A 27,066-nucleotide genomic window follows, 5' to 3' on the forward strand; every position below is an offset into this window, starting at 1 on the left:
GACAAAATCTAACAAATATCTGAAAGCGAAAATATCTTTGTCAATATCTTGTTGAATTATTCCTACGTGAGTGTAGTCTTCATTAAATATTCTGATTGCTAGTGGTAACGCATAGCAAGGACAGAATTCGCGTGTACACAGTTAAACATCTCAGAGTGTATACAATGATAATATACTCAAATATACTCAAATAAGACATATTTGCCTCACTTTATTTACCTTCCTGTAAAACTCGTCTTGCACTATGCAAGAGACATTGTTTATTTACAAAATATATTCGTCCAATTACATCAATCAAGAAATCAGGACATATAATGTAAAACAATTATTTTATCGCCAAATGCTCTTGTATTTCACCGGAATTGTTTGACTTTATTTGGAATTGTTTAAATTATTTTGCTGGAAATAGCAAGTTGAATTTGTAGCCTACAAGCACTTATATGTTTAAAGCTAGGCGTTACGCGTGTGTAGGTCAAACAACTAGTTAAACAACTCAAAATGAAAGTTGATGTATAATGTGTGTCGTACGCGTTGGCTTCGCGTGTAATATTTATCACCTACACTCATCGTAAAATAATATGTTTGCACAAACGCCGTGTTAAGAGGGAAAACACAGCGAAGACACAGTACATCAATTGTGAAGGTTTAGTGAAAGTAGTTGGGCAGATAAACCTTTGCATCGACACGTGGTTTGCAAAATCTTCCTATAATGGCAAACGTGTACGTCAACGAAGAAAATGCTTACGAAAGTACAGAAATTAACAGCAGTACACAAACACATGGAATTGTGGGAAAAGGTTAGTTGTTTCAAATTTCCTTGGACTCGTACCAATTCATTTGGACTGTTCAAAAACCTTGCGAAAACTTTTCAAATACATTTAATGATCGCGAACTTAATAATTTAAAACGGAACGTTTCAGAATTTTAAGGTCCTTTTCCCATCCTTTCAAAGTAGAATGACAATAGTCACTAAAAAGCTAGATTCTTGCAAAGTTACGGAAAAAGTTTCGCGAATCTCACCACTTTGTGACATTTTATTTGGTCCAGCATCTCCATAAAAATGCAAAGCTACTGTTTTGTGTAGAACACCCAATATTTCCACAACGTCCAGATTTTGTTGTTTCTTCACCACACGTTCAAAAATCACGAAATCTGTGCAAACCTTTGATCATGGCTTTGGGTTTCGCCGTCCTGCTTATATTGACAACATTGGGATTTGTGTTCGCGCTGCTAAATTTCACACGGAAACCGGTAAGTTAATATACGTATTGACATTAACATCGTTTAACGACTATTCCACAAAACCTCTGACATTCTTGCCGTCATCCAATATCCAGTTGGATTAAAAAACGCTCCACAAGTAGGGAACAGTTCGTGACAAATGATGTACCATACGGGCTTTTTGAACATTCATTTGTGATTTAATGATAGCCCAGTCTTTCTATGAGCTGCTGCTCAAAAATGGTTTCTCGACCATTCCTTGGCAAACTAAAATTAAGCTTGAATGGTAGGTGTTGGATAATTGCCATACGTTTATTGTCAAGTAATTTTTTCTGTACACATTTGTTTTTGTTGATTTTTTCGGTTTATTTTGTGGGAGAGTCGTATTTAGTTTCTAATCATATTCTGAACCTCAAAATTGTTTTGGGCAGCATGAAAATCTGCGTAATAGGTTCGTGATTTTTATTAAAACCTCTTCCGTGTTTAGGTTTCTGACGATATGGCACAAAAAAGTAGGTATTGAATAATTTTTTTGTTTTTCGAAAACAGATTTGGTTTATTTTATTTTTAGCGATATTTTACAATACCACCCCAACAACCATCTCTACAGAAACGCATCTGGGCACTTACTCCAATCCAGCGACCTCATGCATACAGCTTCAGACAGCAGGATTTGGTGATGGTACATATTTTACAAAAGTTCTAGATAATTCTTACGAGGTGATTCGCTGAGGCTTTAAATAATATGTATTAGTCAACTTTTTTAGGTTGTTTTTTAGACATATTGTGATATGACAACAGCTGGAGGTGGTTGGATGTTAGTTGCAACCGTCAATCAAATGACGTTTGATCAAACCCAAAATTACGACGATAATTGGTTTCTTCATTCTGATCTTGATAACGATATCGTAAAATGTTTGTTTAGTTGTTCTTTGTTTATAACGTAACTTAATAATAATTTCGATCATAAAACTTTTTTTATCATGTAATGTTCTGCATAACCTTTTTTTAATAAAGTACAACAAAATAGACTTTCAGAACTGGATGAACCGAAACACTTATGGAACAATTGACACATGCACCAATTCGGACTACAAAAACAATGCATATTTTGAATATCGGGTAAGTTTTGTTGATGCATTTTACACATTATAAAAACACTTGTTCTTCTAGAGTCGCAATATAATGCTTCGTCATGTTCCAAATCATACACCGGTGAATGACAGCGGACAGAACATGTTTTTGCAATATTACACTAACAACGGATTTTTGTCTTACTATGGAGGAAACTTTCAGAAACTTTTTTTTCATCATTATCCTTTAATTCCAAAAGACAGTTAGTTGTATTTTCAAAGTAACTGAGGTTCTGGTACAATAAAAACAATTATTTTAGTTTTTCCCGATCTTGATTCAATTTTGGATCGTCTTGCACAACGATCTGCAGAAATCACAAGTTTGATTTCCGACTTTTATTTTTATGATTACGGTTCAGACCCTACCAGGATTCACGATGGTGGAAACAATATGTATGATCCATCGGGCATGCAGGTTGATTAATAAAAACAAATTTAAATGAAGTTTCTAACATGAAAATTTTTAGATTTACTTTCAGTATGATTGGAGTTGTGGGACCTGTTCTAACCAATACGTACAATATGGGAATTCTTACAGGCATGGAACATTTTTGCATTATTTTTACCGTTATAAAAACTATCCTTTTCAGTTGTAAGACTGCAAATACAACTTGGTCGAGCAGGAAATCGTATCCTTTCTTTGTGTTGCTCGAAGTAGGAATTTCTAATGAATGTTTCGACAACTTTTTGCTCAGGGTAAAGAAGTGGCATTAGACAACACACAATAACATGAACAAAAGTTAATGAATTGATTTGTCTGGCAACAAGAAAAACCCCATGACTCTTTTGTGTTTTAGGTTTTTTCTTATCGACCAAACTCAGATCAGCAGACTAGCTTTGCAGACAATATTACATCAAACCAACAAACCACTTTATACTATGATGCAAAATGCCGATACGGAATGACGTCTCCGTCCATATGCGACATCATGTTTTACATCTCCAACAAAGCGGTAACATTTTTTACTTTTTAAAAGATTCCAATTGTAGCTTTTAGTGAAATGTTTTTCATGCAAATTTAGATCTGGAATTCGTTTGGCAATCTGGTGTTTACCACATATAACTCCTCCTATTATTATTACCTTTATATGCAGTCTGAATCACCATTGCAAAACATGATAATTGGATACACCATATTTTCGAGGTATACTAAAAGGCAATTTTTTACAGTCAGATTTAAAAATGTCTTCTTAGAAACAACGGAATTCTGATACAATCTCAAGAAATAAAAGAAGCGATGACAAAAATTTTGGAAATCATATCTGAAAGTTAGTTTGAGTAAAATTGTGTTTTGAACACGCGCTGTGCTGGGATATTTAGTTGTTTTGTAGATAATTTATATGATGATACACTGACGGTGCCCGTTCAATTTTCCGTGGGCGATGTATCGGAGATTGACCAAACGTTACCACCTAACGTAAAACCACTTCCTACTGGATATATTCAATTTCGAGCTTATGGAAGATCTGGAAGTGTCTATGCTATGTGTCCTGGTGTCAGGTAAATAACACAAAACAGATTTTTTTCAATATTTTAATAATTTATTTTTTTATCAGTGTAAACGATTGGAGAAGTGAATTTGTTTGCATCGGTGGAACAAAGAACACGAAAGAAGAAATTTGCTACGATTGCAACGACTTTACACGTAAATTGTTGTGATGTGAAAAATTAATATCTATTTAAACATACATCCCTCTGCATTTTCTGATGTAACTACTGGATTGTTGGAGTTGCAGTAACCAATTTACACTGGGGCACAAGAACAAAGCTTATGTAGGCTTTATATTTATGTAGCTGATCTGCATCACCCTACACAGACTGCGATGAAATTGTTCCCAGACAAAAGACTTGGCTACCTTATTTTTTTTCAGGCAATGTTCAGTTATAGGCTACCTTTACGCGACAAATCAAAAACTCGATCCAAATTATATATGCCAATATTTATGCCTATGAATCCAAAAGAAATTTAAAACCCTTGTAACCGAAGGAACACACGAAATGATATTGCTCTCGACTATAGTCCAGAGAAAATGGCATGTCTTTACTGCAAATATATTTAGACTGGAATGGATTGGAAGGGACCACCATCCAAGATGATGTAGCCGTTGATTTTGCTCATTCACATAGAGATCTTAATTCAACAATTATGATCTTTTATCGTTGATTATCGAATTGCAGACGAAATATCGATATGTCATTTCCAATTCTTCGTTCTCTGCACCACCAGCGTTTACTGTAGGCTGTTAATGTTAAGTATCCTTGTATATCTTGTAATTCTGTTTGCGTTTGGCAAACATAGTATTGTGTCACATCTGTTATCTTCAAATAAAAACACTAATATTTGTAGTATTTTCATAAAATAACACAGGAATCCCCGTGTGCTGCGAAGTGATACACATGTCTTCCAATGTGATTTTCTTTCGTGCGATAGTTTGATTTAAATTTGCGCTTCGCTTCAAATGAATACAAATAAAAATATCCATAGGACGATGCTTGGTATATTGACACAAACAATTATTATGTGAAAAAACCGTTTCTAGTCAAGAATTATTCGCAAATTTATCGGCAGTGGTCGAATTATGAGTGAAGAAACCCTGAAAATGGGGACAAGCGATAACAACTAACTGAAAAATCAACCATGAATATCAATTGAACAAAAACTGCACGCGATCAGCGGAAACTCCAAAAATGTGTTAATATTTCTTGCTATTGAAATAAATCTCACAAAAATCCTGGTACTCTAACAGGCTGCCTTGTACCATTGTTGTCTGAGCCGTCTATGATATAATTCATTTAAAACATTTAGGTATATTGCTTGGGCAAAAATCGAAAGGAGTATTGTTACATATTGAAATGCACATTTAGAAATAAGAAAATGCAAAATAAATGTATTAATCTCAAAGCATTGTTTTTTTTGCACGTGTACACCACTAAAAATTTTCCAAAATAATTATTTTGTTCTTCTTTCGGTGTATTCCATTGCTTATATTTATATGCAGTCAAACCACTGTTTTTGTGTAGTGTTGAACTTGAGTTTTACACAACAGAGGTTATGCGATATTAAGACATGCCACAAGATTTTCAATGAGTTAACATGCATGCTGTAAGTCCTTTCCTCATTTTTTGACAAATGTCCAAAAACTTATTATCAAACTAAATTTTCGCTATGTTTATCATTTGGTTGCTTTGATTAATTTTGAACGCAAAAAACGCGCTCACTTAACGCAGTAATGAGTCTCGAGGGGTTAAATAGAATACCCTGTTGCCTTAGTGGTGATTGTTGCACTTATACAACTAGGTGATAATAAATACGTTGAAGTGCTTTAAAGATTCGCCGGTTTTTGCCTTAAAGCTTATCGTCTTGCAAATAGTTCTCGTGATTGTGAATCTGTTGCTGACTAACCAGATGATTTCAGAAACGACCGACAACTGAGTATCCAGGCCATATTACCTAAATAAATTTAGTTATATTCCCCCATATACTTAGAACTAGGAAATTAAAATAGTTTGTCTTACTCATCCTTATTCATAAGAAACTGATGTCGTAGCATACGGAAATCGAAGCATTTAATGTTTGCGCAGAAATTGAGCCTACTTTCCATGATTTGTACAAAACTTTTGAGGTGGGTCTTGATAAGTAGATTCGCTGCTTTAAACTACGAAGCCAAGTGCAAATATAATACCATCAATTGTATGCGAAGTCGCGTTTTACATATCTAATCCGACGGCATAACTGCAACATTGTTTATTTATTTGTTTGTATATTAGACAAAGATAATATCTTGCTCTACGTTATGGGCATACGTTTCAAATACCACTGTGTCCATTGTGAGTGCACTAAGCAATAATGTTGTTTTGAAAGAAACTCTAAAACCCAAAAGCTTTAACAAGCTTATTTAAACTTGCTAGTGATTAGGCTTTTTGGTTACCAGGGTTGACGCTTTTTTATTCAAATATGATTGTGGCGTTCCCCCCAGTGGTAAAAGGAAATCACTCGTACCGCATTATGTTTCGTGTCGTACGTCAAAAAAACAGTAAACAAATAATAGGTTTAAAGAAATAGTTCGGCTGATATTAGATACCTTTGTTTTGCATAAATGCAGTGGAAATCACATGGCACACCTACATTAAAAGATTTTGGCTACTACTCGTTATCATTGTCAGCGCCTAATCGAGTTTCTAATATGCTGGTGGAAATCACAATGTTTGCCAGGAAAGATGATGTGAGACAAACAATTTTTTTGCGTTATTTTCTGGCTCCTACACACCACAGTGGGCATTAAACTATAAATAAGTTTTTATTTTCTGTGTGCAAAAACCGATGAAAACGATAACCAACAATATTACACAGAAAAAATGGAGTGCTAATACCAGAAACTGAAATATCAAAGCCAAATCTAGAATGCTGTTGATCATAATGCTGGTAAACGTTTCGAACTCATACACGGGTTTATCATCAGTACTCAAATGCTTGCAAACAGCTTGTAAAAAGCGTTAAGGTAGAGAGGGGAAACAACAATGACGTTAAGCAACAAGCCGGTGGCGTGTCACTTGATAACAGCACCGGCAACGCAGCAGTGAGGTGATCATAAGCGATGTGTCGAGCTGCTCTGCAGACCTAAATGTTAAACGGATACTGAGGTTTAGAGCTATCAACTATATTGAGTGACACAACTGCAACATCAAATCTTAGGCCGGGTCCACACTCACGCTTTGCGCCGGCGGATTCTTTGTTTATTTCATTGCCGCGGGCGTATACGCCGGCGTGCGGGCGTACGCTCTGGACAAAGCTTGGAAGCGTGAGCTTTCGCTCACAAGAGGTCGCGGGCTTGCGAGCGCTCGGCGTAATACGCCCGCGACTTGCCGCTGAGCGTATACGCCGGCGATATCATTTTGATTTAGCTCACGCCCGTAAACTTTGGAAGTAGGTTGTGGGTCGAAGGTATAGGTGTTGTAAGTGGAAGTTTGATGTGGTCTAGAGTATTTTTTGAGTTTAATTACTTTCGAAAATTAATCGCAAACTGTTTTTTTTAAAACTTGAATTAATAAGACATTTTACCTTTATTTTACCATTTACCATTAAACCAAAATAGAAATTTGTTAAATCATGTTAGCTTTATAAAGTTGTAAGCACAGTTTTAGTTGAATTAACGCTTCAAAAGAACATGTCTAGTATTATGTAGAAGGGCAAAATCAACTTATCAAGATAATTTACACGTTGATTATACCATGGCATGTTTTTTCTTCCAGCTTTTGCATAGTTTAGGTATTTCCATTTAGCTAGTGAAAAAGCTGTTTAAATAGAAAATGTAAATTGTGCTCTTGCTGGCCAATTCACCTAAAAACCAAACAGCTTTTTGTTGTACAATAAACTAACGGATATTTAGACATGATTTCAATATCTTTTGGAGCAGTATTTCATGTGGTTTTATTTGAAATGCTTCGAGCAAGCCTGCTTTCTGTTTTAAAGTGAAGTATCTTTCATTGGAATATGAACATGCATCCACTAACAATCAACATGTTTAAGAAAATGTTGCTGGTTTTGATCATACCATAACAAAGGTTGCTCATGTTTTCAAAATGTTGAGTTGTTATATTGGTTATAGATATCTTGTGCATCATCTACTGTTTAGCTTTAAAAATTGCATGTGATGTGATGCTTTAATAAAGTGATACATTGTATGGTTTCATGATACTGTATATTTGTCTAAAATATGTGCTCTTATTTCTTTGTGAGGCTCTCTTCAATGTTGTGTTTATACATTTTTCTGTTTTTATTCAGCACCCATTGCTAAAAATCAGCAGCTTTGTTCAGAAAAATTCAAAAAGGAACCCAATAAATTAAATAACATGAAAGAATACCAGTTCAACATGACAATCTATTCCAGTAGTTAAAGTGGTAATAAACATAATGATCATAACATCCGGCATTGATACAGAACCAGTAACTTCTTATTTGTTTTCTCTTATTGCCTGTTCATTTGTATTTTAGTCAATTCCACAAAATAAAAAGGTTTCATTTGGTGTTATTGTTCCTTCGTACATGCAGGAAAAATATTTTAAACAGGATCTTGTGAATGTGGTAATTGCAGGAGTTTTGCAAAACCAGATCAACATACTTTAGAAGTGGCTGATCCAGCTTGGCTGCGAAGCCTGTGAACCGTATGATCAGTTGTTCTAGGTAATGTTTTTGGCTAATGCGGTACTTTTTGGCATTTAGTACTTTCTCGTGGTTAACTCCATTCACCACGGCCGTATTGTCTTCGGTAATAAACAGCACAATTCTGCGTTTTCTGAATGCCATACAAAACAAAGGACCAAGTGTGATAACTGGCAGCGAAAATACGCCGGGCGTGAGTGAGGACGCCGATTTTTTCTTTCCGCCAGCGCGCGAGCTCGCAAGCCCAAGGTTTCTCTCTCTGTATGGACGCCAATGCGCCAGCGCGTAAGCGCGCGGGCATACGCTACGCTCGCGACAGTTTCTGTGTGTACCCGGCCTAAGCTGTTTATTCTTGAAACTTTATACATCCAGCACCATAAACCATCACTCAACATAGCATTTCAGATGCGAATTATGTTTCAAATTTTTTGACAAAAGTTTGAAAACGTTCAGGTTCTGCTTTAAATAGGTAACGTAATATTTTATTCCCAGCTTCAAAATAGCTTATGCCTCGTCTTGTCAAATTTTCAGATCTTGGAAGATAATCTGGATAATTATTGTATTCAAATATATCGATAGGCTTGGCATAACAGAACATAACGGTTACTCCTGTAGAATTGTAGACTGTTTCAAATAGAATTGTGATAGCAAAAAGGATAGAATTAAATGCAGTTGCAGGCACACATGAGTAATTTTGGTATCAATCTCTTTAAACGCAATAAATTGAAACAAAACATGTGCTGGATTTGATCTCATCCTACCATACAACCTTTTATTTGGCACATAAAGAATAACCTTGACTGCTGTGCCAACTGCTTAAAGTTAATTTTCATCAATAAAACGAACTCATCGTACAGTTTGAACAATGATTCTTATCTGTAGTAAACTTTTCGCATCAGCTTTGCATGCAGAAAAAAGTAAAAATTCGGCTGAAACCGAATAATTATAAAAATCTTAGTTTCGGCCTATCCTTACTTATTACAACTGAACACAAATAAAATAAAAGTTGTTCCATCGTCTTGCGTGTGGTTCCGACGAGCAGAGGTACAATTTGCTGAAGTTTGTCGAAGCAGGCGGACTGATTGATACTGACCGCATGGGAACGTTATCGCAAATCTCGAGAGTCAAAACTGGGTGATTGACCCAGAAACAAATCTGTGTGCAGTTTCTTTTTTTACCGACTTATTGGCAAAGGTACACGCCAATGCCAAACACAATGTGCTTCACAAAACTTGAGGTATCTGTTTATCGGTGGCTGCGGCGTCCACCAAATACGTTCAATTGCAGAAAATCTGAGACGTATTAGACGTAATGTTTCGACTTCTGTCTAAATACTGCCACCTAGCGTGAATTCTCACAATCTGTTTTTATTAATTTAGATCGTTACGTTATGTGCTGGCACGAAAGCAATGTTTCCTGCCGTTCCATCTAAGAATTTATCAGTGTTTTAGAACTAGATGAGGTTACTGCTATTCGATTCGTTCAGTTTGCAGCGTTTGTGATCGACAAGACACGATGTGAAAGTCGCGCAGAGAACTGTGTGAATGAACGACTAGTAAGAGTAACAGAGTGGGTGACAAACATGTGGTGGTATATAAAATTATAACAGGAGATTAACAGAAAACAGATATCTTTAAACAAGTTAGGTTGGTTTGGAAATTCGAAACAAGGCTTGGATAATTCGATACCTAGTATTCGGAACTATGCAATATCATAACTAACCATTTTATCAGCTATGAATTAAAAATAAAGCACCGAGTTTGTGTCAACTAATTATTGTATATTTAACTACAAGGTTTTTATCCTGTGCACATGTATATTCATTGCTATAACAAGTAGAAGCATTGTTTATCGTGTTAATACCTTCAATTTGGGTTCGTTGAAATTCTGTTGCTTCACAGTAGAAAGACCTTTATCCAAATCAAACAAAATCAAAATCAAAAAACAAAATAGTTTTCAGTTCTACTTCGTCGTACGTCATAAGCGCTTCGTTGCAAAATTGCTTGTTATAAAGTTGTATCTTTCACCGTAGTTCACAGTATTTCCCATGCAGAGGAAGGAATGACCGACAATAAACGTATATCTTAAATCAGAGAGAAAAATCTAGAAAAAGTATTTGTTCAATTGTTGCAATAGTAATACCTGCATTCGTAGGAATCAAATATTCAACTGCCATCATCGTATAGGTGATAAGAATACGTGCCATTGTCGTAAAAGTAAAAATCAGATATTAAACGTGTGATATCATTGGATCTGACGGCCAGTCTATCCAAATATGAATCTACGTCAGGATAAAAATCTAAAATGTAATCAAGTTCATGGTTCAGGTCGTGGCAACTTTGCGTAAACGTAAAGTTACATCCACAATAAACATATGTCCAAAGTATTTCGGTTGTACGTCAGCTACATATGTAAAAGCTGCACTAAAAGTATCAGCAACCAATAATCGTTAAAATTTCTCACTGTAGGTTCTCGCAAATGAGTATTTTGTTTCGTTATCTCAGGAGCAATTTTGCATATTAGTTCATCAAATAAATCTACCGTCATGCGAAAATAGGTAAAAAACCATGGCTGATGTAAGATTCGCATACTTTGCACGAGATTGTGGTATTCGCCTGATTAGGTAAAGTTAAAGGAGCGCCAACAAACACTAACTGATTCAAGACAACATACCTTTAGTTTTCCTTGCTTTAAGCAGTGGATGAATATGTACAGCCAAATAGCAGCAACCTTAATTTGTACCTATTATAACGCAGGCGGGGCCGAGAAATGCAAGGCAAGACTGACATTCTTAAAAATTATCAATGTGACTTGTCACTAGCACTTGTCGGTTTCGTGCTCATTACAGGAAAATACAGGAAAATAAATGCTATTGCAAACGAATCAAATTTCATTCACCATCAAAACTTGCTATGAGACAAACGCGGACTTGGACTTACAAGGTGTGCGCACGTGCGATGTTACAAAGACGGCAAGCATTGCACGTCGAAAAATTGTTCAACGTAAAAAGTATGCAATTATTCACCTCCCATTTACAGATCGTGCTCGCATCGCGTTATTGCATGTGGGTAAAGTCACAATACATTATTTGTCTTGATTTTCGTAACGAAATTTTGTTCTCAAAATTTTAAAATACGTTAAGCCCTCTATGGACAGAATTATTAAATTTAGAGAAAAAAAATAATTTTCTGTGGTAATGATTTAATGATAGACTAATAAACCTGCATAAGAAAAATTATTAATTTGGGGTGAGGGGTTAGGTTTTTTTTATCACGTAACAAATTTGTCACACCGGTCAATTGAGGGACAAATTTCAATGAAAAAAAAAATTCCTGCAGTTCTAAAATAGTAAAATGACCTTAGAAATCGAATAAAAATGATACAACACTTAGGGTACTTTATTTTATGATTATTATGTTTGTTTATTTGCATTATTTTTTTTTTTTGTCATAAGCAGTCATACATAACATTTCAAAATGCATTTATGAAACTTGCTTTTGCCGCAAGAAAATAATAGAACCCAAGGAAAGTTAATTGTTTATAATCCAATTGCCACAGCATCCTTTAGCAAAAAAAACATCTGGTGATTGCAATCATAAACAAAACTTTTAAGCTAATATTTTCGACCAAGTTATATTCTGCTCCGCCCAATGTGAAAGTCCAACCAATCGACTCCTCCCATGAATGGCTGTAATTTAGGATTGCTGATACAGCTGTAATGTAGCTTGGCGGAAATGAGTTTTTGCATCCCATGGCAAATATCGAGGTTTCAATTATGGCCTCAAGTACTGAATCAACAATGGCGTAATTATTTGAGTAATACTCAAATTAGTAAAACACTTTGTATTTGATCTAACTTACCAAACCCATCAATATAAACATAGAAACTGCCAAACTAAGCTCTGCTCATCATCAAAATTAGAATATTTTCCGACAAGTCATCATCATTTTTACCATTATCATTCCCCATAGACCTTCCACATTATTTGTTACCATCAATTTACCTTACATTTATTGTATATAATGGAAAATCTTCAGAATTTAAAAACAAAAACATTAACTTTTAATTTTCACAGCCATTACAAAATATCACCTAATCGACCGTGTGGACAAATTTGTTACGTTTACAAAAATTTCTGACCAAAAATCGTTGGTATTTACTTCAATTACATCTTCGCCCACATGCATGAGTGTTGAGATGCATGAGTTTAACTCACTAACTTAAAAGCAAAGCCTTCAAACTACAACCGCAAACAAACAACAAACCGCCATTTACCATAGCACAGTTTTCGAAAACTTCCGCCGTTTCCACTATCGCAGTTTACCATAACAATGTTTCCAATTGCGAAATTGTCGTTCTTTGAAACGTAACGAATGAGATATTCTTGACCAGCGCTCAAAAAACGTTCATTAAGGGTGTGTTTGTTGCATGTATTCTAAACGTTACCAATTTGCCACAAATGTCGATATAGGGTTGAGTGGACGCCTGACTTCATGTTTTTTCAATTTGAAACAAACTTCAATTGACGGAATTTGGAATCTTCGAGTGGTTGATTTATCTGTAGACTGTTAACTTTGACAAATTTTCGTTAAAACAAGGTCATCCACGGTCAAGCAAACATAAATACTGATGTTTCGGTTACGATGCATCAAAAGCTAATTCAGCAGAAAAAAGTTGAAATATTGTGCACTTTCAGTTTGTGTAATTTTATATATTTTAGCGAAGGTTGCTTAGAACTTTTCGGACTGATCCAGAATTTAGTAACAAATGTATGTGTTGTTGACACAAGCTTTATTTTCCTATTTTCACTCCTCAACAACAACTGAATTTGTACAACGAATCAAAGAGCAGTTACCTCATGTAGTTTTAAAACGCAAGAAATTATTAGATGGAAGATCATTGCTTTCAATCAACGACAGTCTGCTTCAAACGCACAAATCTCTTCACCAAACTGTTTGTATTATTCGTGAGAAATGGAGTAACTGAAAAATGAAAATAAAACACAGACCTTTACGATATTATTAGAAAATAAACGCACATCACCTGCAGTTGATAACAAAAATGCCTCGGTGATTATCCTTCAAGTACATACAGCGATACAGAAGGAATATCCTACAGACTTTTACGAAAAAAAATAATATGTACAGACGTTATTTTAATATCTTCTGGCGCAATAAAAAACGTAACTTTATTGGCCGACGTTTCGTCTGTCATCCAACAAAACGTACACCACGAAAAAATATATGAAGGGTACTGGTACTGTTAACACCGCTTGTGAAATCACATGTTGTTATCAAAAGGGCGGGAAACAACAGTTACAGCAAGTTATTATAAAGCACCAGGAAATAGACGCACTGTTCCCTATCATTGACGCAGCGATTGTTCTCATGGATATGTAGCGCTTCTAGGAAAAGGCGCTTTGTGTGATCCGCCCCCTTTTCCAAATCCTCAGCGTTGTTATAGGCAATCCGATGACCTTTTAAGGCAGCATGCTTGGCCAACGCTGTCTTACTTGCGTCTTATGATGCAACGTCGCGGCGGTGCTCCTTAATTCTGGTTGGCGTCGGGTCTTTTTGTGTGACGGCCGATCTTCGACGTGATATCCACGAGGGACATTTTCATATCCTCGACGTTTTTGGAGACGTTACGTTGATGATACGTTTTGCCTTATCGATATTTCGGTCCTCCAGTCCTTCCTTGGCCAACTGAACGGCATTGAGGACTCCATAAAATTTACTCTAGAGGTAAAAAACTACCATTGTTGGACGTGGAAATATACCGGAACGTGGACGGCAAAATCGGTACTCGTGTTTACCGCAAGCCGACTCACACCAACCGCTACCCTTCCTTCCGGTCGGCGCATCCATTAGAACACAAAAAGGCGGTTGTCAGGACCCTAATGGAAAGAGCGGATTCTTTGCTATCAAGCAAAGAAGATCTTGACGAAGAGATTAACATCATCCGAAACGCGCTGAGGAAAAATTCTTATCCCTATTGAATATCTCGTCAAAGATCGGCCGTCACACAAAAAGATTCAACCCTCCGCAGTGCCAGAAAATCAGAATATTAAATTACAATATGCCTGGCAGCAACAGAAACATTATATGTACAGACGCAGTCCTTAAAAACGAAAAACTAAAAAAACAATAACACAAAAGTAATGAAGTGAAACAAATGACAAGTGACGCGTAAAGCAGAAAAAAGGCGATGAAAGAAATTTGCTCTGCAGTATCAAGATCCGTTGCGCTGCAGTGACATGCTGGTTCCTTGAAAATGTCCTGCCACATGTATTTTTAATGTCGAAGGCTCCACATTGCATCACGTTCAAATCAACGAGTCTACGACCTTATTGGGAACGACTTGTTCCTTGCTTATCCACACACGTTTATCTAAATATGTTTATTCTGCTAATGGAAGGTTTGCACAATTCAGACAAGGAACGTCAACAACATGTCAACAACACATGTCTTTGTCACTAAATTTTGAATCAGTCCGAAAAGTTCTAAGTAACCTTCACGAAACTATTTTTCAACTTACATCTGTTAAATTAGCTTTTCATGCATCGTAACCGAAATCATAAGTATTTATATTTGCATGACTGTGATTGACCTTGTTTTTACAAAAATAATTTCAAAGCTAACAGTCTTCAGAGGAATCATCCACACGAAGATTCCAAATTCTGTTAATTCAAGTTTGTCCATTTCGAATTAACAGAACGTGCAGTAAGATGTCGCATTTGACAAAAAAGCTTTGTCACATAAGTTACAGTTGAATTTTTTTACTAAAAATTAAAATAATTTTCGCAAAATTTGCATTTAAATGGTTTGTCCAGTTTGAGTTCGAACGTGTGTCCTCAGATGGCTTGATTGACTGAAAGCTTTATCACAAATCCTGCATTTAAATGGTTTCTCTCCAGTGTGAATTCGTTGATGAATCTGCAATTTTTGACGAGTTTTGAAACATTTTTCGCAAATATCGCATCTGAAAGGTTTTTCTCCTGTATGAATTTGAACGTGTATCGTTAGATGGCTAGACTGATTGAAAGCTTTATCACAAATGTTACATTTAAATGGTTTCTCTCCAGTATGAATTCAAAAGTGTATTGTTCGAGAGCTTGATGTAGTGAAAGCTTTATCACATATGATACATTTAAATGGTTTCTCTCCAGTGTGAGTTCGTATGTGTATTGTTCGTTTATCTGCATCAATGAAAGTCTTATCGCAGATGTTGCACTTGTAAGGTTTCTTTCCAGTATGAATTCGTTCGTGTACCATTCGATGACTTGATGTACTGAAGCCTTGTCGCAAATCCTACACTGAAATGGTTTCTCTCCCGTATGAATTCGTTCGTGTACCATTTGTTGACTTGATGTACTGAAAGCCTTATCGCAAATCATACACTCAAATGGTTTCTCTCCAGTGTGAATTCGTAGATAGATTTGCAAGACGTGACGAGTCTTGAAACATTTTTCGCAAACATCGCATCTGAAAGGTTTTTGTCCAGTATGAGTTCGAAAGTGCCTCGTTCGAGAGCTTGATTGATTGAAAGCTTCATCACAAATCTTACATTTGAATGGTTTCTCTCCAGTGTGAATTCGTTGATGGATTTTGAAGTCTGAGCGATTGTTGAAGCGTTTTTTGCATCAGGAAGGTTTTTCTCCAGTATGAATTCGTTCGTGTGACATTCGATGACATGATCTACTGAAAGCCTTGTCACAAATCCTACACTTGAATGGTTTCTCTCCTGTGTGAATTCTTTGGTGGACTTCCAATTCGTGACGAATTTTAAATAATTTTTTGCAAATATCACATCTGAAAGGTTTCTCTCCAGTGTGAATATGAAGATGTGTGTTTAGATGGATTTTCTCAGTGAACGCTTTAGAACATAACGTGCACTTGTAGGGCTCCATTCTATAAATTATATATCTTCAGAGTAACTGTTTAAATCCCTTGTCTCCTAATTGTAAGTATGGTTCGTTACATATGTTGGAAGTGCCTTATTGCATTGTTTGCATTTCCCTCTTTGTTTCTTGTTATACCTCTGATGTTGTTTGATTCGTAAAAAGTTCTTCCACTGTGAAGCAACAGCATTGCAACGAACCATGATTGAAGGTTTAAATCGATAAACATTGCTTCTACTTGTTATAGCAATAAATATTCAAGGGAGCAAGACAAAAATCTTGAAGTTAAATATACATTAATTAATTAACAGCAACTCGCTGCTTTATTGTTGATTTACATTTGTTAAAATAACTAGTTTTGGTATTCATAGTTCCAAATACTAGGTATCGAATTATCAAAGGCTTGTTTCGAATGATCAAACCGACCGTGTTTAAAGATGTCTGTTTTCTGTCAATCTCCTGTTATAATTTCATATACCTCCACATGCTCCCCACTTACTCTGCTACTCTTACTAGTCGTTCGTTCACACAGTTTCTTGTGCGATTTTTACATAGTTTCGTGTCTTGTTGGTCACAAACGCTGCAGCTTTGACGGAAAGGAAATTATTATTACTTTACATCCAATTAGCACCACGGCTTGCATAGAGTTGTCTTTGTGTTCTGTAGTAATAGATCAGCCACACGTGTTGCACCGCTATAATTTGTACACATTTTATATCAGTTGCTAACACACGTGGAAATTTCTCATAATTTAACTGTTGTATATGTGTATCCATTCATGCACAACATTGAGTTTTCGTCACATGTTTTTACAGAGAAATGTTTATAATCTTTTTGAATGATTTCTTACACGTTTTTGAAAGGCACAAGAAAATAGTAAATTATGTGGTATAGTGGGAAACACTTACCTATCACAGAAGCAACATAGTTTAATTGTGATTTAATGCAGAATTCACTCAGAATCATGTTTGACCGAATTATTAATGTTAACATTCAACACTCCGTTCAGAATGTATAACTGTGGTTATCAAAATCGTCTCTACATCAATGAAGAAACAATTCCGTGTAACTTGTTTGAAAATCATTCATGCATGTCAAAATAAATGAAGTCAAACATAAAGTGTTTTCATGGAAAGCTTTCTATAAAATGTTGTTTACAGTTTAATTGAGGACTTACACACTCTGGCGATACACCATTACTTTTTTCTACTAGCTAAGTTTTAGTCATGATGAAAAATCCAAATTCACGATAACGGAAAAATCAGGCAACGAAAAATCAGGAAACCATTCAAGTTCGCTTTCTACAGAACACAAAGACAACTCTTTGCAAGCCGTGGTGCTAAATGAGTGTAAAGTAACAATAACTTCCTGTCCAGCACAGCTGTAGCGTCGTTTGTGACCGACAAGACACGAAACTATGTGAAAATCGCACAGGGAACTGTGTGAACGAACGACTAGTAAGAGTAACAGAGTGGGTGACATACATTTGGAGGTATAAGAAATTATGATTGGAGATTGACAGAAAACAGACATTTTGAGGCATGATATGTTGGAAGGTGACGTGGAGTTTGCAATTAAGGTATGAACGGCTTTGATAATTCGATATCTAGTATTTGGAACTATTAAATACCAAAACTAACCATTTTAACTGATATAAATCAACAAATTATTGCATTACCCGAAATTGTGATTAGCATAAAGCAACCAGTTAACTTTACTATGGTTCAGATTAATGTATATTTTGATTACCAGATTTTTGTCCTGTGCAGATCTATATTTGTTAGTATAACAAATGGAAGCAAAGTTTATCGTGTTAATACCTTTAATTGTGGTTCATGGCAATTCTGTTACTTCATAGTAGAAAGAACTTTATCCGAATCATAAAACAAGAAATAAAGAGGGAAATGCAAACAAAACAGTAAAGCTGTTCTAGCGAATGTAACGAACCATACTTACATTTAGGATACGAGTGATCTGAATAGTTACTCTGAAGAAGTTTACAAAATGAAGCCCTACAAGTGCACTTTATGTTCTAAAGCTTTCGCTAAGAAAACTAATCTAAACACACATCTTCGAATTCAAACTAAAGAGAAACCTTTCAGATACGATGTTTGCGAAAAATGTTTCAAAACTCATCAACAATTTAAAATCCATCAACGATTTCATACTGGAGAATAACCTTTTAGATGCGATATTTTTTGAAAAGTTTTTTCGAACTTGTGACGAATTGAGTAAACACCGAAGAATTCATACTGGAGAGAAACCATACAAGTGCAAGATTTTGGATAAAGCTTTCAGTCAATCAAGCCAGCTAACGAAACATGTTTGAACTCACATTGGAGAGACCAATTAAACGCAACGTTTGTTAAAAATATTTTAAATATCTCCATTGAAATTCCACCATCGAACGCACACAGAAGAAAACAATATGATTGTTAGGTTTGTAAAAATGCTTTCACTGAAATCAAGCAATCAAAGAAAACACGTACTAATAAATTCATATTGGAGAAAAAAACCTTCAACTGTAACGTATGTGATAAAGCTCTCTGCATTTTAATCTCTTACAGAAATAACATTGGAACACAAGGAGTGGAACTGTTTCAGATGTCTTATGCTACTGCAAAATGGTTTTAGACTAAAAAAAGTATAGTTTCTGTGTTTTGGGAGAGTTATATCGTACATAGAATGATGGATCAAGAACGAATTTCTATCCGTTTGTAATAGCATTTGTACTTTCAAATAATCCATTTGTTGGCTACGTTTGCTCAGCCATTACATATCACAGAGTTCAATACAGTTCCGAGACTGCTTTACAATTTTCACTATATAATTTTCGTCACTAGTAGGCGTTGGATATGTGGAGCTGTTTTGAAACACTTCAATCATTTTTGAAGGCCAAAGTAAACACTTTTCTGTAAAAATTTGACGTAGCTACCTTTTACAACATAAATCATTGGAATTTTCCCTTTGGAAATTTCTTTGGATTGAAAAAAATGTGCACGTGACATGGAAAATTAATTACAAAATAATTAAACTACGAAATGGTCATTACTTTCAAAATTTTCTGGCGAAAAACGTAGCTTGATACGCCCACTGGTTTCTGAGATGTAGCCATCTTTCTCCGAATTGTATGAAAAAAGTGGCTAATTCAGCTATGCTGCAATACCTGGGCTGCCAAGCCTGCATACCTCATTACCAAAAAGTAGTGAGAAGCATTAACTACTGGACGGGGAGCATTTCAGACAAATGTATATGTAAGTGACGCACTTTGCACAATAGTTTGTAGATTAATTTCCTGAATTCTTTGAAATTTAAACATTAGGAAGCAACTGCTGTACATAATTTTACGAATGCGAACAATGGTGTCATTAACGCGAGAACCGCTTAGATTTATTGCACAACTACTTTCTGTTTTCTCTTCGTGTTTTAACATACATTTGTTTTACAACTTGTTGGTAATCCTGTTCTTGGGTTTTAAATTATCCTACAATCATGGCCGGTTGCGATGTTACATTGCTTGCCTGAATGTGGTAAAGAACCAAATATGTTAACTTAATTAAATTTAACTTTAATTCATTTTACTTTTTGTAGACGTTTTTCATATTCCAACCACCTGTGCGTCGAGCAAAATGGGTGATGACACGTTTGTTGAAAATGTGCGAAACATGGAGATTTCCATTGCTCAATAAATTAAAAAAACTTAGCTTATGTGCTGTTATACATTAGATGAAAACGTTTCGAACACGTCCATCATTAGTGCAATTTGAGAATGAGCTGCAAACCAAGTGAGTCTTCATTTCGCAAAAAAGATGTAAGGAATACACTTAACTGCACCCCGGAAGACGAAAGTTCAATTGATGTATCTTTTGTGTTGCCCGACTCGTCCATTTTCAGTTTTATGTCATTCACCATTTGTTTCGACAACTTGTACGCGTGATGGTGAATTTTTGGGATGAGTAAATGTATTGTTTACAAGAACGCACCTGGCATCGTTGAAAAGCGATTACCTTCCTGTGAATGCATAAAATCATATTTTTTGGGAGTAAATAAGACTGTAATTGATCCTAAAAATTTTATGGAAAATTGCCAGGAAAATGATCAGCTGGACAAAAAAGGCAATGGAAAAGTTTATCCTTGTTAAATCATTCGAAGAACCCGTGGATTCATTGCGATCATCAGCACCATAAAAATGCCATTGTGTAAGTTTCAACACCACAGTTAAACATCGAAAATAATAAAACGAACCAACAATCAGAGGCCTAGCAGGAGTTTGGAATAGCGCCCTGTCGAAACAGTTTGACTTTAAATTGTCAAAAACAAACATGTTCTTTCAAATAGTGCAGCTACGGCACACCCAGCACTGTCACCGCAAACCAGAGTTTGATTGCAGTGGGCATACCTCGCTTTGTGTTATTCATAACAGAAGATACAAAACAAAAACAAGAACATTTATGGAAGTTTTGGTATTACGTAACACAGAAACTGTACCACAAATCATAAATGATGATTTCCTCCTCTTGGCAAAACAATTTAAATTTAAATTATTAAAAAAATCGGTGATTTGGAACTAATATTGGTTTTATGGTAATGTTCAAGAATTTAATTCCAATGGAACTCCTTCCAGGTTTATCGGTTTCACTTGGTTCAGTAAACAGAATTGTTGACTTTCCAACGGATCGTTGTTACACAGCTGGTGGCACAGACCATTGTGCAAAATAAACATTCAGATTTTTATAGGGTAGGAACGTAAATGTTTAAGAAGTGGATACAAAAGTGTTATAAAAACCAAATGGTTTTAACCTTCTCTTTTTCTTCTTCCCAGGGCTGATATAAAATTATGTTGAGCTACCTTGACCTCAGAGGGGCAAAGTTGGCAACATTGTACATTATAAAACCATTTCTATGGTTATATGGCACTATTTAAATTTCGTTTATATGCGCAGGGTGGGGATATCTGTTGGCGGTTTGTTAGCTTCGAGAAAGTGATAGTAATTAAAAATGTGCTTTAAAATGGCCTCAAATACTAAAACGCCAGTCAAGATTTTACCAGGTTTATTTTGAACTGTGCTGTTAGAGACGTTGTCAAGAACAAGGAGGTTTAATTTTAAACGTGTTGCTGTTATTTCGCCAATGTTTGTATCAGGTATTTAGCGTTTCAGGGGAAGATAAAAGTAAAGTAGTCGCGAAGTTTCGTGACATTATTTTTTACGGTGGTGTAAAATTTCGCTCATCTGGTTATTTACCACAACGTCAACAATATGCCTACATATGCGTTGTCTTTGGTGCAATTGCAGAATATTTAAATGCTCATGCATTGAAATAACCTCTCAAAATGGCCAATGCTTGTGTTGAAGAAAATCCTTACGAAAGTTTTGATGAAGTGATGGAAAAGAAAACAGGTAAATGTTTGTCAAAATAGGCTGTTCAAATTTTTAACTGATTTTTCGTGTTTATTCAAACAACAGCAAAGAATTTTACAACTTTGCAACCGAAAGCAGAGGAGAATGAATACATGACAAGTGTATCCCCGTAGGTTAATCAAAATCAAAAGAAGTGTGTAAAGGCGAAAGGCAAGTAATTTCGCAAAACAATAGCATATAACGAAAAATCACATTTACTTGAATATATCTTCTTGTTTAAACGGGCTTTACTGGCGATCTCATATTGATTTCTGGGTTGTAGTAACATCGCACGCCAATGCACTGTCGACAGGTGAAAGTGAATGTAACAATTATGTACAATCGCTACGGACTGGCGGAACCAACTGTCATACTCTTTACATATCAAACTTTAGCGGTCTGCGCAACGGCAACAAATTCAGTTTGTGAGAAACGTGACTGCGTAATCTCTTTTTATATCAAACATAATTATCTCAGTTAATTCACCCTCGGCAACGAAGAAGCAGCACATTACATCAACAAATCTTAAAACTGAAACGTCCGATTTATCTGATAAAATGGGTTGAGTGTGATACCATCGTAAATGATCCGACAAAATCTAAGAGAAATCTGAAAGCGAATATATCTTTTTTATATCTTCTAGAATTATTCTTACGTAAGTGTAGTCTTCATTAAATATTCTGATTGCTAGTGGTAACGCATAGCAAGGACAGAATTCTCGTGTACACAGTTGAACGTCTCAGAGTGTATACAATGATAATATACACAAATATATGAAAATAAGACATATTTGCCTCACTTTGTTTACCTTCCTGTAAAACTCGTCTTGCACTATGCAAGAGACATTGTTGATATCAAAACATATTCGTCCAACTACACCAATCAAGAAATCAGGACATATAATGTAAAACAATTATTTTATCGCCAAATGCTCTTGTATTTCACCGGAATTGTTTGACTTTATTTGGAATTGTTTGAATTATTTTGCTGGAAATAGTAAGTTGAATTTGTAGCCTACAAGCAGTTATATGTTTAAAGCTAGGCGTTACGCGTGTGTAGGTCAAACAACTAGTTAAACAATTTAAAATGAAAGTTGATGTATAATGTTTGTCGTACGCGTTGGCTTCGCGTGTAATATTTATCACCCACACTCATCGTAAAATAATATGTTTGCACAAACGCCATGTTAAGAGCGAAAACACAGGGAAGGCACAGTACATCAATAGTGAAGGCTTAGTGAAAGTAGTTGGGCAGATAAACCTTTGCATCGAAACGTGGTTTGCAAAATCTTCCTATAATGGCAAACGTATACGTCAACGAAGAAAATGCTTACGAAAGTACTGAAATTAACAGCAGTATACAAACACATGGAATTGTGGGAAAAGGTTAGTTGTTTCAAATTTCCTTGGACTGGTAGCAATTCATTTGGTCTGTTCGAAAACCTTTTCAAATACATTTAATGATCGCGAACTTAACAATCAAAAAAGGAACGTTTTGGAATTATTAGGTCCTTTTCCCATCTTTTCAAAGTAAAATGACAATAGTCATTAAAAAGCTAGATTCTTGTAAAGTTACGCAAAAAGTTTCGCGAATCTCTCAACTTTGTGACATTTTATTCGGTACAGCTTCTCAATAAAAATGCAAAGCTACTGTTTTGTGCAGAACACCCAATATTTCCACAACGTCCAAATTTTGTTGCTTCTTCTCCACACGTGCAAAAATCACGAAATCTGTGCAAACCTTTGATCATGGCTTTGGGTTTCGCCGTCCTGCTTATATTGACAACACTGGGGTTTGTGTTGACGCTGCTGAATTTCACACAAAAGCAGGTTAGTTAATATACGTGTTGACATAACAACGTTTTACAACTATTCCACAAAACCTCTAATTTTCTTTCCAATAACCAGTAGGGTTAGTTAGGTCTCTACACATAGTTGTTGGGAACAGTTCGTCACAAATGATGTACCATACACGCTTTAATTAAACATCCATTTGTGATTTAATGATAGCCCAGTATTTCTATGAGCTGCTGCTCAAAGGTTGTTTCTCGACTATTTCCTGGAAAACTAAAATTAAGTTTGAATGGTAGGTGTTGGATAATTGACCTCAGTTTATTGTCAAGTAATTATGTCTGTACATCTTTGTTGTTTGTTGATTTTTTCTGTTTATTTTTGGGGACAGTCGTATTTAGTTTCTGTTAATATTCTGCACCGTAAAATTGTTTTGGGCAGCATGAAAATCTGCGTAATGGTTTCGTGGTTTTTGTTAAAACCTCTTCTATGTTTAGGTTTCTGACGATATCGCGCAAGAAAGTAGGTATTGAATAATTTTTTTTTACGAAAAGAAATTTGGTTTATTTTATTTTTAGCAATATTTTACAATACCACCCAAACAACCATCTCTGCAGAAACACAACTCGGCACTTACTCCAATCCAGCGACCTCATGCATACAGCTTCAGGCAGCTGGATTTGGTGATGGTACATATTTTACAAAAATTCTTGATAATTCTTACGAGGTGATTCGCTGAGGCTTTAAATAATATGCAGTATTCAACTTTTCGAGGTTGGTTTTTAGACATATTGTGATATGACAACAGCTGGAGGTGCTTGGATGTTGGTTGCAACCGTCAACCAAATGACGTTTGAATCAACCAAAAATTACGACGATAATTGGTTTCTTCATTGCGATCTTGACAACGAATTAATAAAAGGTTTGTTTAATTGTTTTTTCACCAATATTTGGTGGTGGTTCCTCTATGTTAAATGATTTTTATCGCAGTGTTATTGTTTGGACGAGTCTCGTAGGTGAATTAAGTAAATTTTTCAAGTATTTGTAATATATCAAAATATTGATGCCGGACACCAATTCGTGTAGTAATTGCTTCAAGTCATGCTGTATTTCGGATGCATTCAAATGAAGAATAATTTTGATCGTGCAAATATTTTTATTAAGTAATGTTTGGCGTAACCTTTTTTTTAAAAAGAACAACAAAATTCAGACTTTCAGAACTGGATGAACCGAAACACTTATGGAACAATTGACACATGCACCAATTCGGACTACAAAACAATGCATATTTTGAATATACACCGGTGAATTCCAGCGGACAGAATTTGTTTTTGCAATATTACACTAACAACGGATTTTTGTCTTATTGTGGAGGAAACTTGCAGAAACTTTTTTATTATCATTATCCTTTAATTCCAAAAGACAGTTAGTTGTATTTGCGAAGTAACTGAGGTTCTGGTACGATAAAAACATTTATTTCAGTTTTTCCTGATCTTGATTCAATTTTGGATCGTCTTGAACAACGATCTGCAGAAATCACCAGTTTGATTTCCGACTTTTATTTATGATTACGGTTCAAACCCTACTGTTCTTTATGGTGGAAACAATATGTATGATCCATCGGGCATGCAGGTTGATTAACAAATAATTAAAATTTTTAGATTTACTTTCAGTTTGATGCAGCTTGTGGGACCCACTGTTACAATCGACTAATAGAATATGGAAATTCTTATAGGCATGGAACATTTTCATATTCTTTTTCAAATATTAAAAATATCTTTTTCAGTTGTCAGAATGCAAATACAACTTGGTCGAGCAGGAAATCTCATCCTTTCTTTGTGTTGCTCAAAGTAGGAATTTCTAATGGATGTTATAACAACTTTTTGCTAGGGGTAAAGAGGTGGTATCAGACATTACACAATAACACGAATAAAAGTTAATTAATTAATTTGTCCGGCAATAAGAATAACCCTAATTATTTTCGTTTTAGATTCGTTCTTATCGACCAAACTCTGATGAGCAAATTAGCTTTGCAGACAATATTACATCAAACCAACAAACAACTTTATATTATGATGCAAAATGCCGATACGGAATGACGTCACCGTCCATATGCGATATAATTTTTTACATCTCAAACAAAGCGGTAATATTTTTTCTTTTTAAAAAATTGCAATTGCAGCGTTTAGTGAAATGTTTTTCATGCAAATGTAGATCTGGAATTCGTTTGGCAATCTGGTGGTTACAACATATAACTACTCCTCTTTTTATCAACTTTACATGGAATCTGAATCAACATTGCAAAACATGATAATTGGATACACCATGTTTTCGAGGTAGACTAAATGGTTGTTTTTGGACCATCTGATTTAAAAATGCCTTTTTAGAAACAAAGGGATTCTGATACAATCTCAAGAAATAAAAGAAGCGATGACAAAAATATTGGAAATCATATCTGAAAGTTAGTTTGAGTAAAATTGTGTTTTAAACACGGGCGGTGCTGAGATATGTAGTTGTTTTGTAGATAATTTATATGATGACACTTTCGCGGTGCCCGTTCAATTTTCCGTTGGCGATATATCGGAGATTGACCAAATGTTACCACCTCACGTAAAACCACTTCCTACTGGATATATTCAATTTCGAGCTTATGGAAGATCTGGAAGTGTCTATGCTATGTGTCCTGGTGTCAGGTAAATGCCGCATAAAATGGTTTTGAAATGATTTAAATATTTTTTTTATCAGGGTAAACGATTGGAGAAGTGAATTTGTTTGCATCGGTGGAACAAAGAACACGAAAGAAGAAATTTGCTACGATTGCAACGACTTTACACGTAAATTTGTTGTGATGTAAAAAATTAATATATATTTAAACGTGCACCCCTCTGCATTTCCTGGTTAACTACTGGAATGCGGGAGTTGGAGCAAATTCAGTAACCAATTTACACTGCCGTATAAGCGCAAGGCTTATGTGGACATTTATGTAGATGATTCGCACCACCTACACAGGCTGCGCAAAAATTGAACCAAAACGAAAGACTTGGCTACATAATATTGGGCTACAGGCAATGTTTAGTAAAGCTACCTTTACGCGACAAGTCAAAATCTTGATCCAAATTATATATGCCAACATATATGCCATGCAATAAAAATGATACGCCCTTGTAACCAAAGGAACACACGAAATGATATTGCTTTCCACTATAGTCTAGAGAAAATGGCATGTCCTTACTGCAAATGTATTTAGACTGGAATGGATTGGAAGGGACCACCATCCAAGATGATGATGCCGTTGATTTTGCTCATTCACAAAGAGATCTTAATTCAACAATTATGATCTTTTATCGTTGATTATCTGATTGCTTACGAAATATCGTTAATGTCATTTTAAATTTTTTCGTTTTTGTACCACTAAAATTTACTGTATGCTATTAGTGTTAAGTATCCTTGTATATCTTGTAA

General features: G+C 35.4%; 3 protein-coding genes across 3 annotated transcripts in view; all 3 read left to right on the plus strand.

The window, feature by feature from the left end:
- Positions 1-18,593, plus strand: part of LOC145906967 (uncharacterized) — a 65,960-nt gene extending 47,367 nt beyond the window's left edge. Inside the window, exon 2 of the mRNA XM_082994414.1 lies at positions 18,422-18,593. Within this exon, the coding sequence (XP_082850540.1) occupies positions 18,422-18,593 (172 nt within the window). The remainder of the gene's footprint in view (positions 1-18,421) is intronic.
- Positions 710-4,569, plus strand: LOC145906302 (uncharacterized). The gene is given in 14 exon segments (XM_082993718.1): positions 710-797; positions 1,085-1,251; positions 1,709-1,733; positions 1,793-1,941; positions 2,001-2,126; positions 2,242-2,343; positions 2,395-2,747; positions 2,945-3,050; positions 3,152-3,307; positions 3,377-3,498; positions 3,549-3,622; positions 3,686-3,854; positions 3,911-3,999; positions 4,415-4,569. Coding segments are annotated over 14 exon segments (1,830 nt in total). The 3' UTR covers positions 4,519-4,569.
- Positions 18,594-23,111: 4,518 nt separating the features above from the next.
- LOC145906968 (intelectin-1b-like) lies at positions 23,112-26,955 on the plus strand. Its single transcript, XM_082994415.1, has 13 exons — positions 23,112-23,199; positions 23,477-23,643; positions 24,102-24,126; positions 24,183-24,331; positions 24,391-24,526; positions 25,087-25,165; positions 25,391-25,454; positions 25,595-25,750; positions 25,819-25,940; positions 25,992-26,069; positions 26,118-26,297; positions 26,350-26,438; positions 26,852-26,955. Exons 1-13 carry the CDS (start codon positions 23,112-23,114, stop codon positions 26,953-26,955), a joined length of 1,437 nt encoding a protein of 478 aa, XP_082850541.1.
- The last annotated feature ends 111 nt before the right edge of the window (positions 26,956-27,066 follow it).

This window comes from Ascidia mentula, chromosome 6 (assembly GCF_947561715.1).
Source record: "Ascidia mentula chromosome 6, kaAscMent1.1, whole genome shotgun sequence".
NCBI classification, from domain to species: Eukaryota; Metazoa; Chordata; class Ascidiacea; order Phlebobranchia; family Ascidiidae; genus Ascidia; species Ascidia mentula.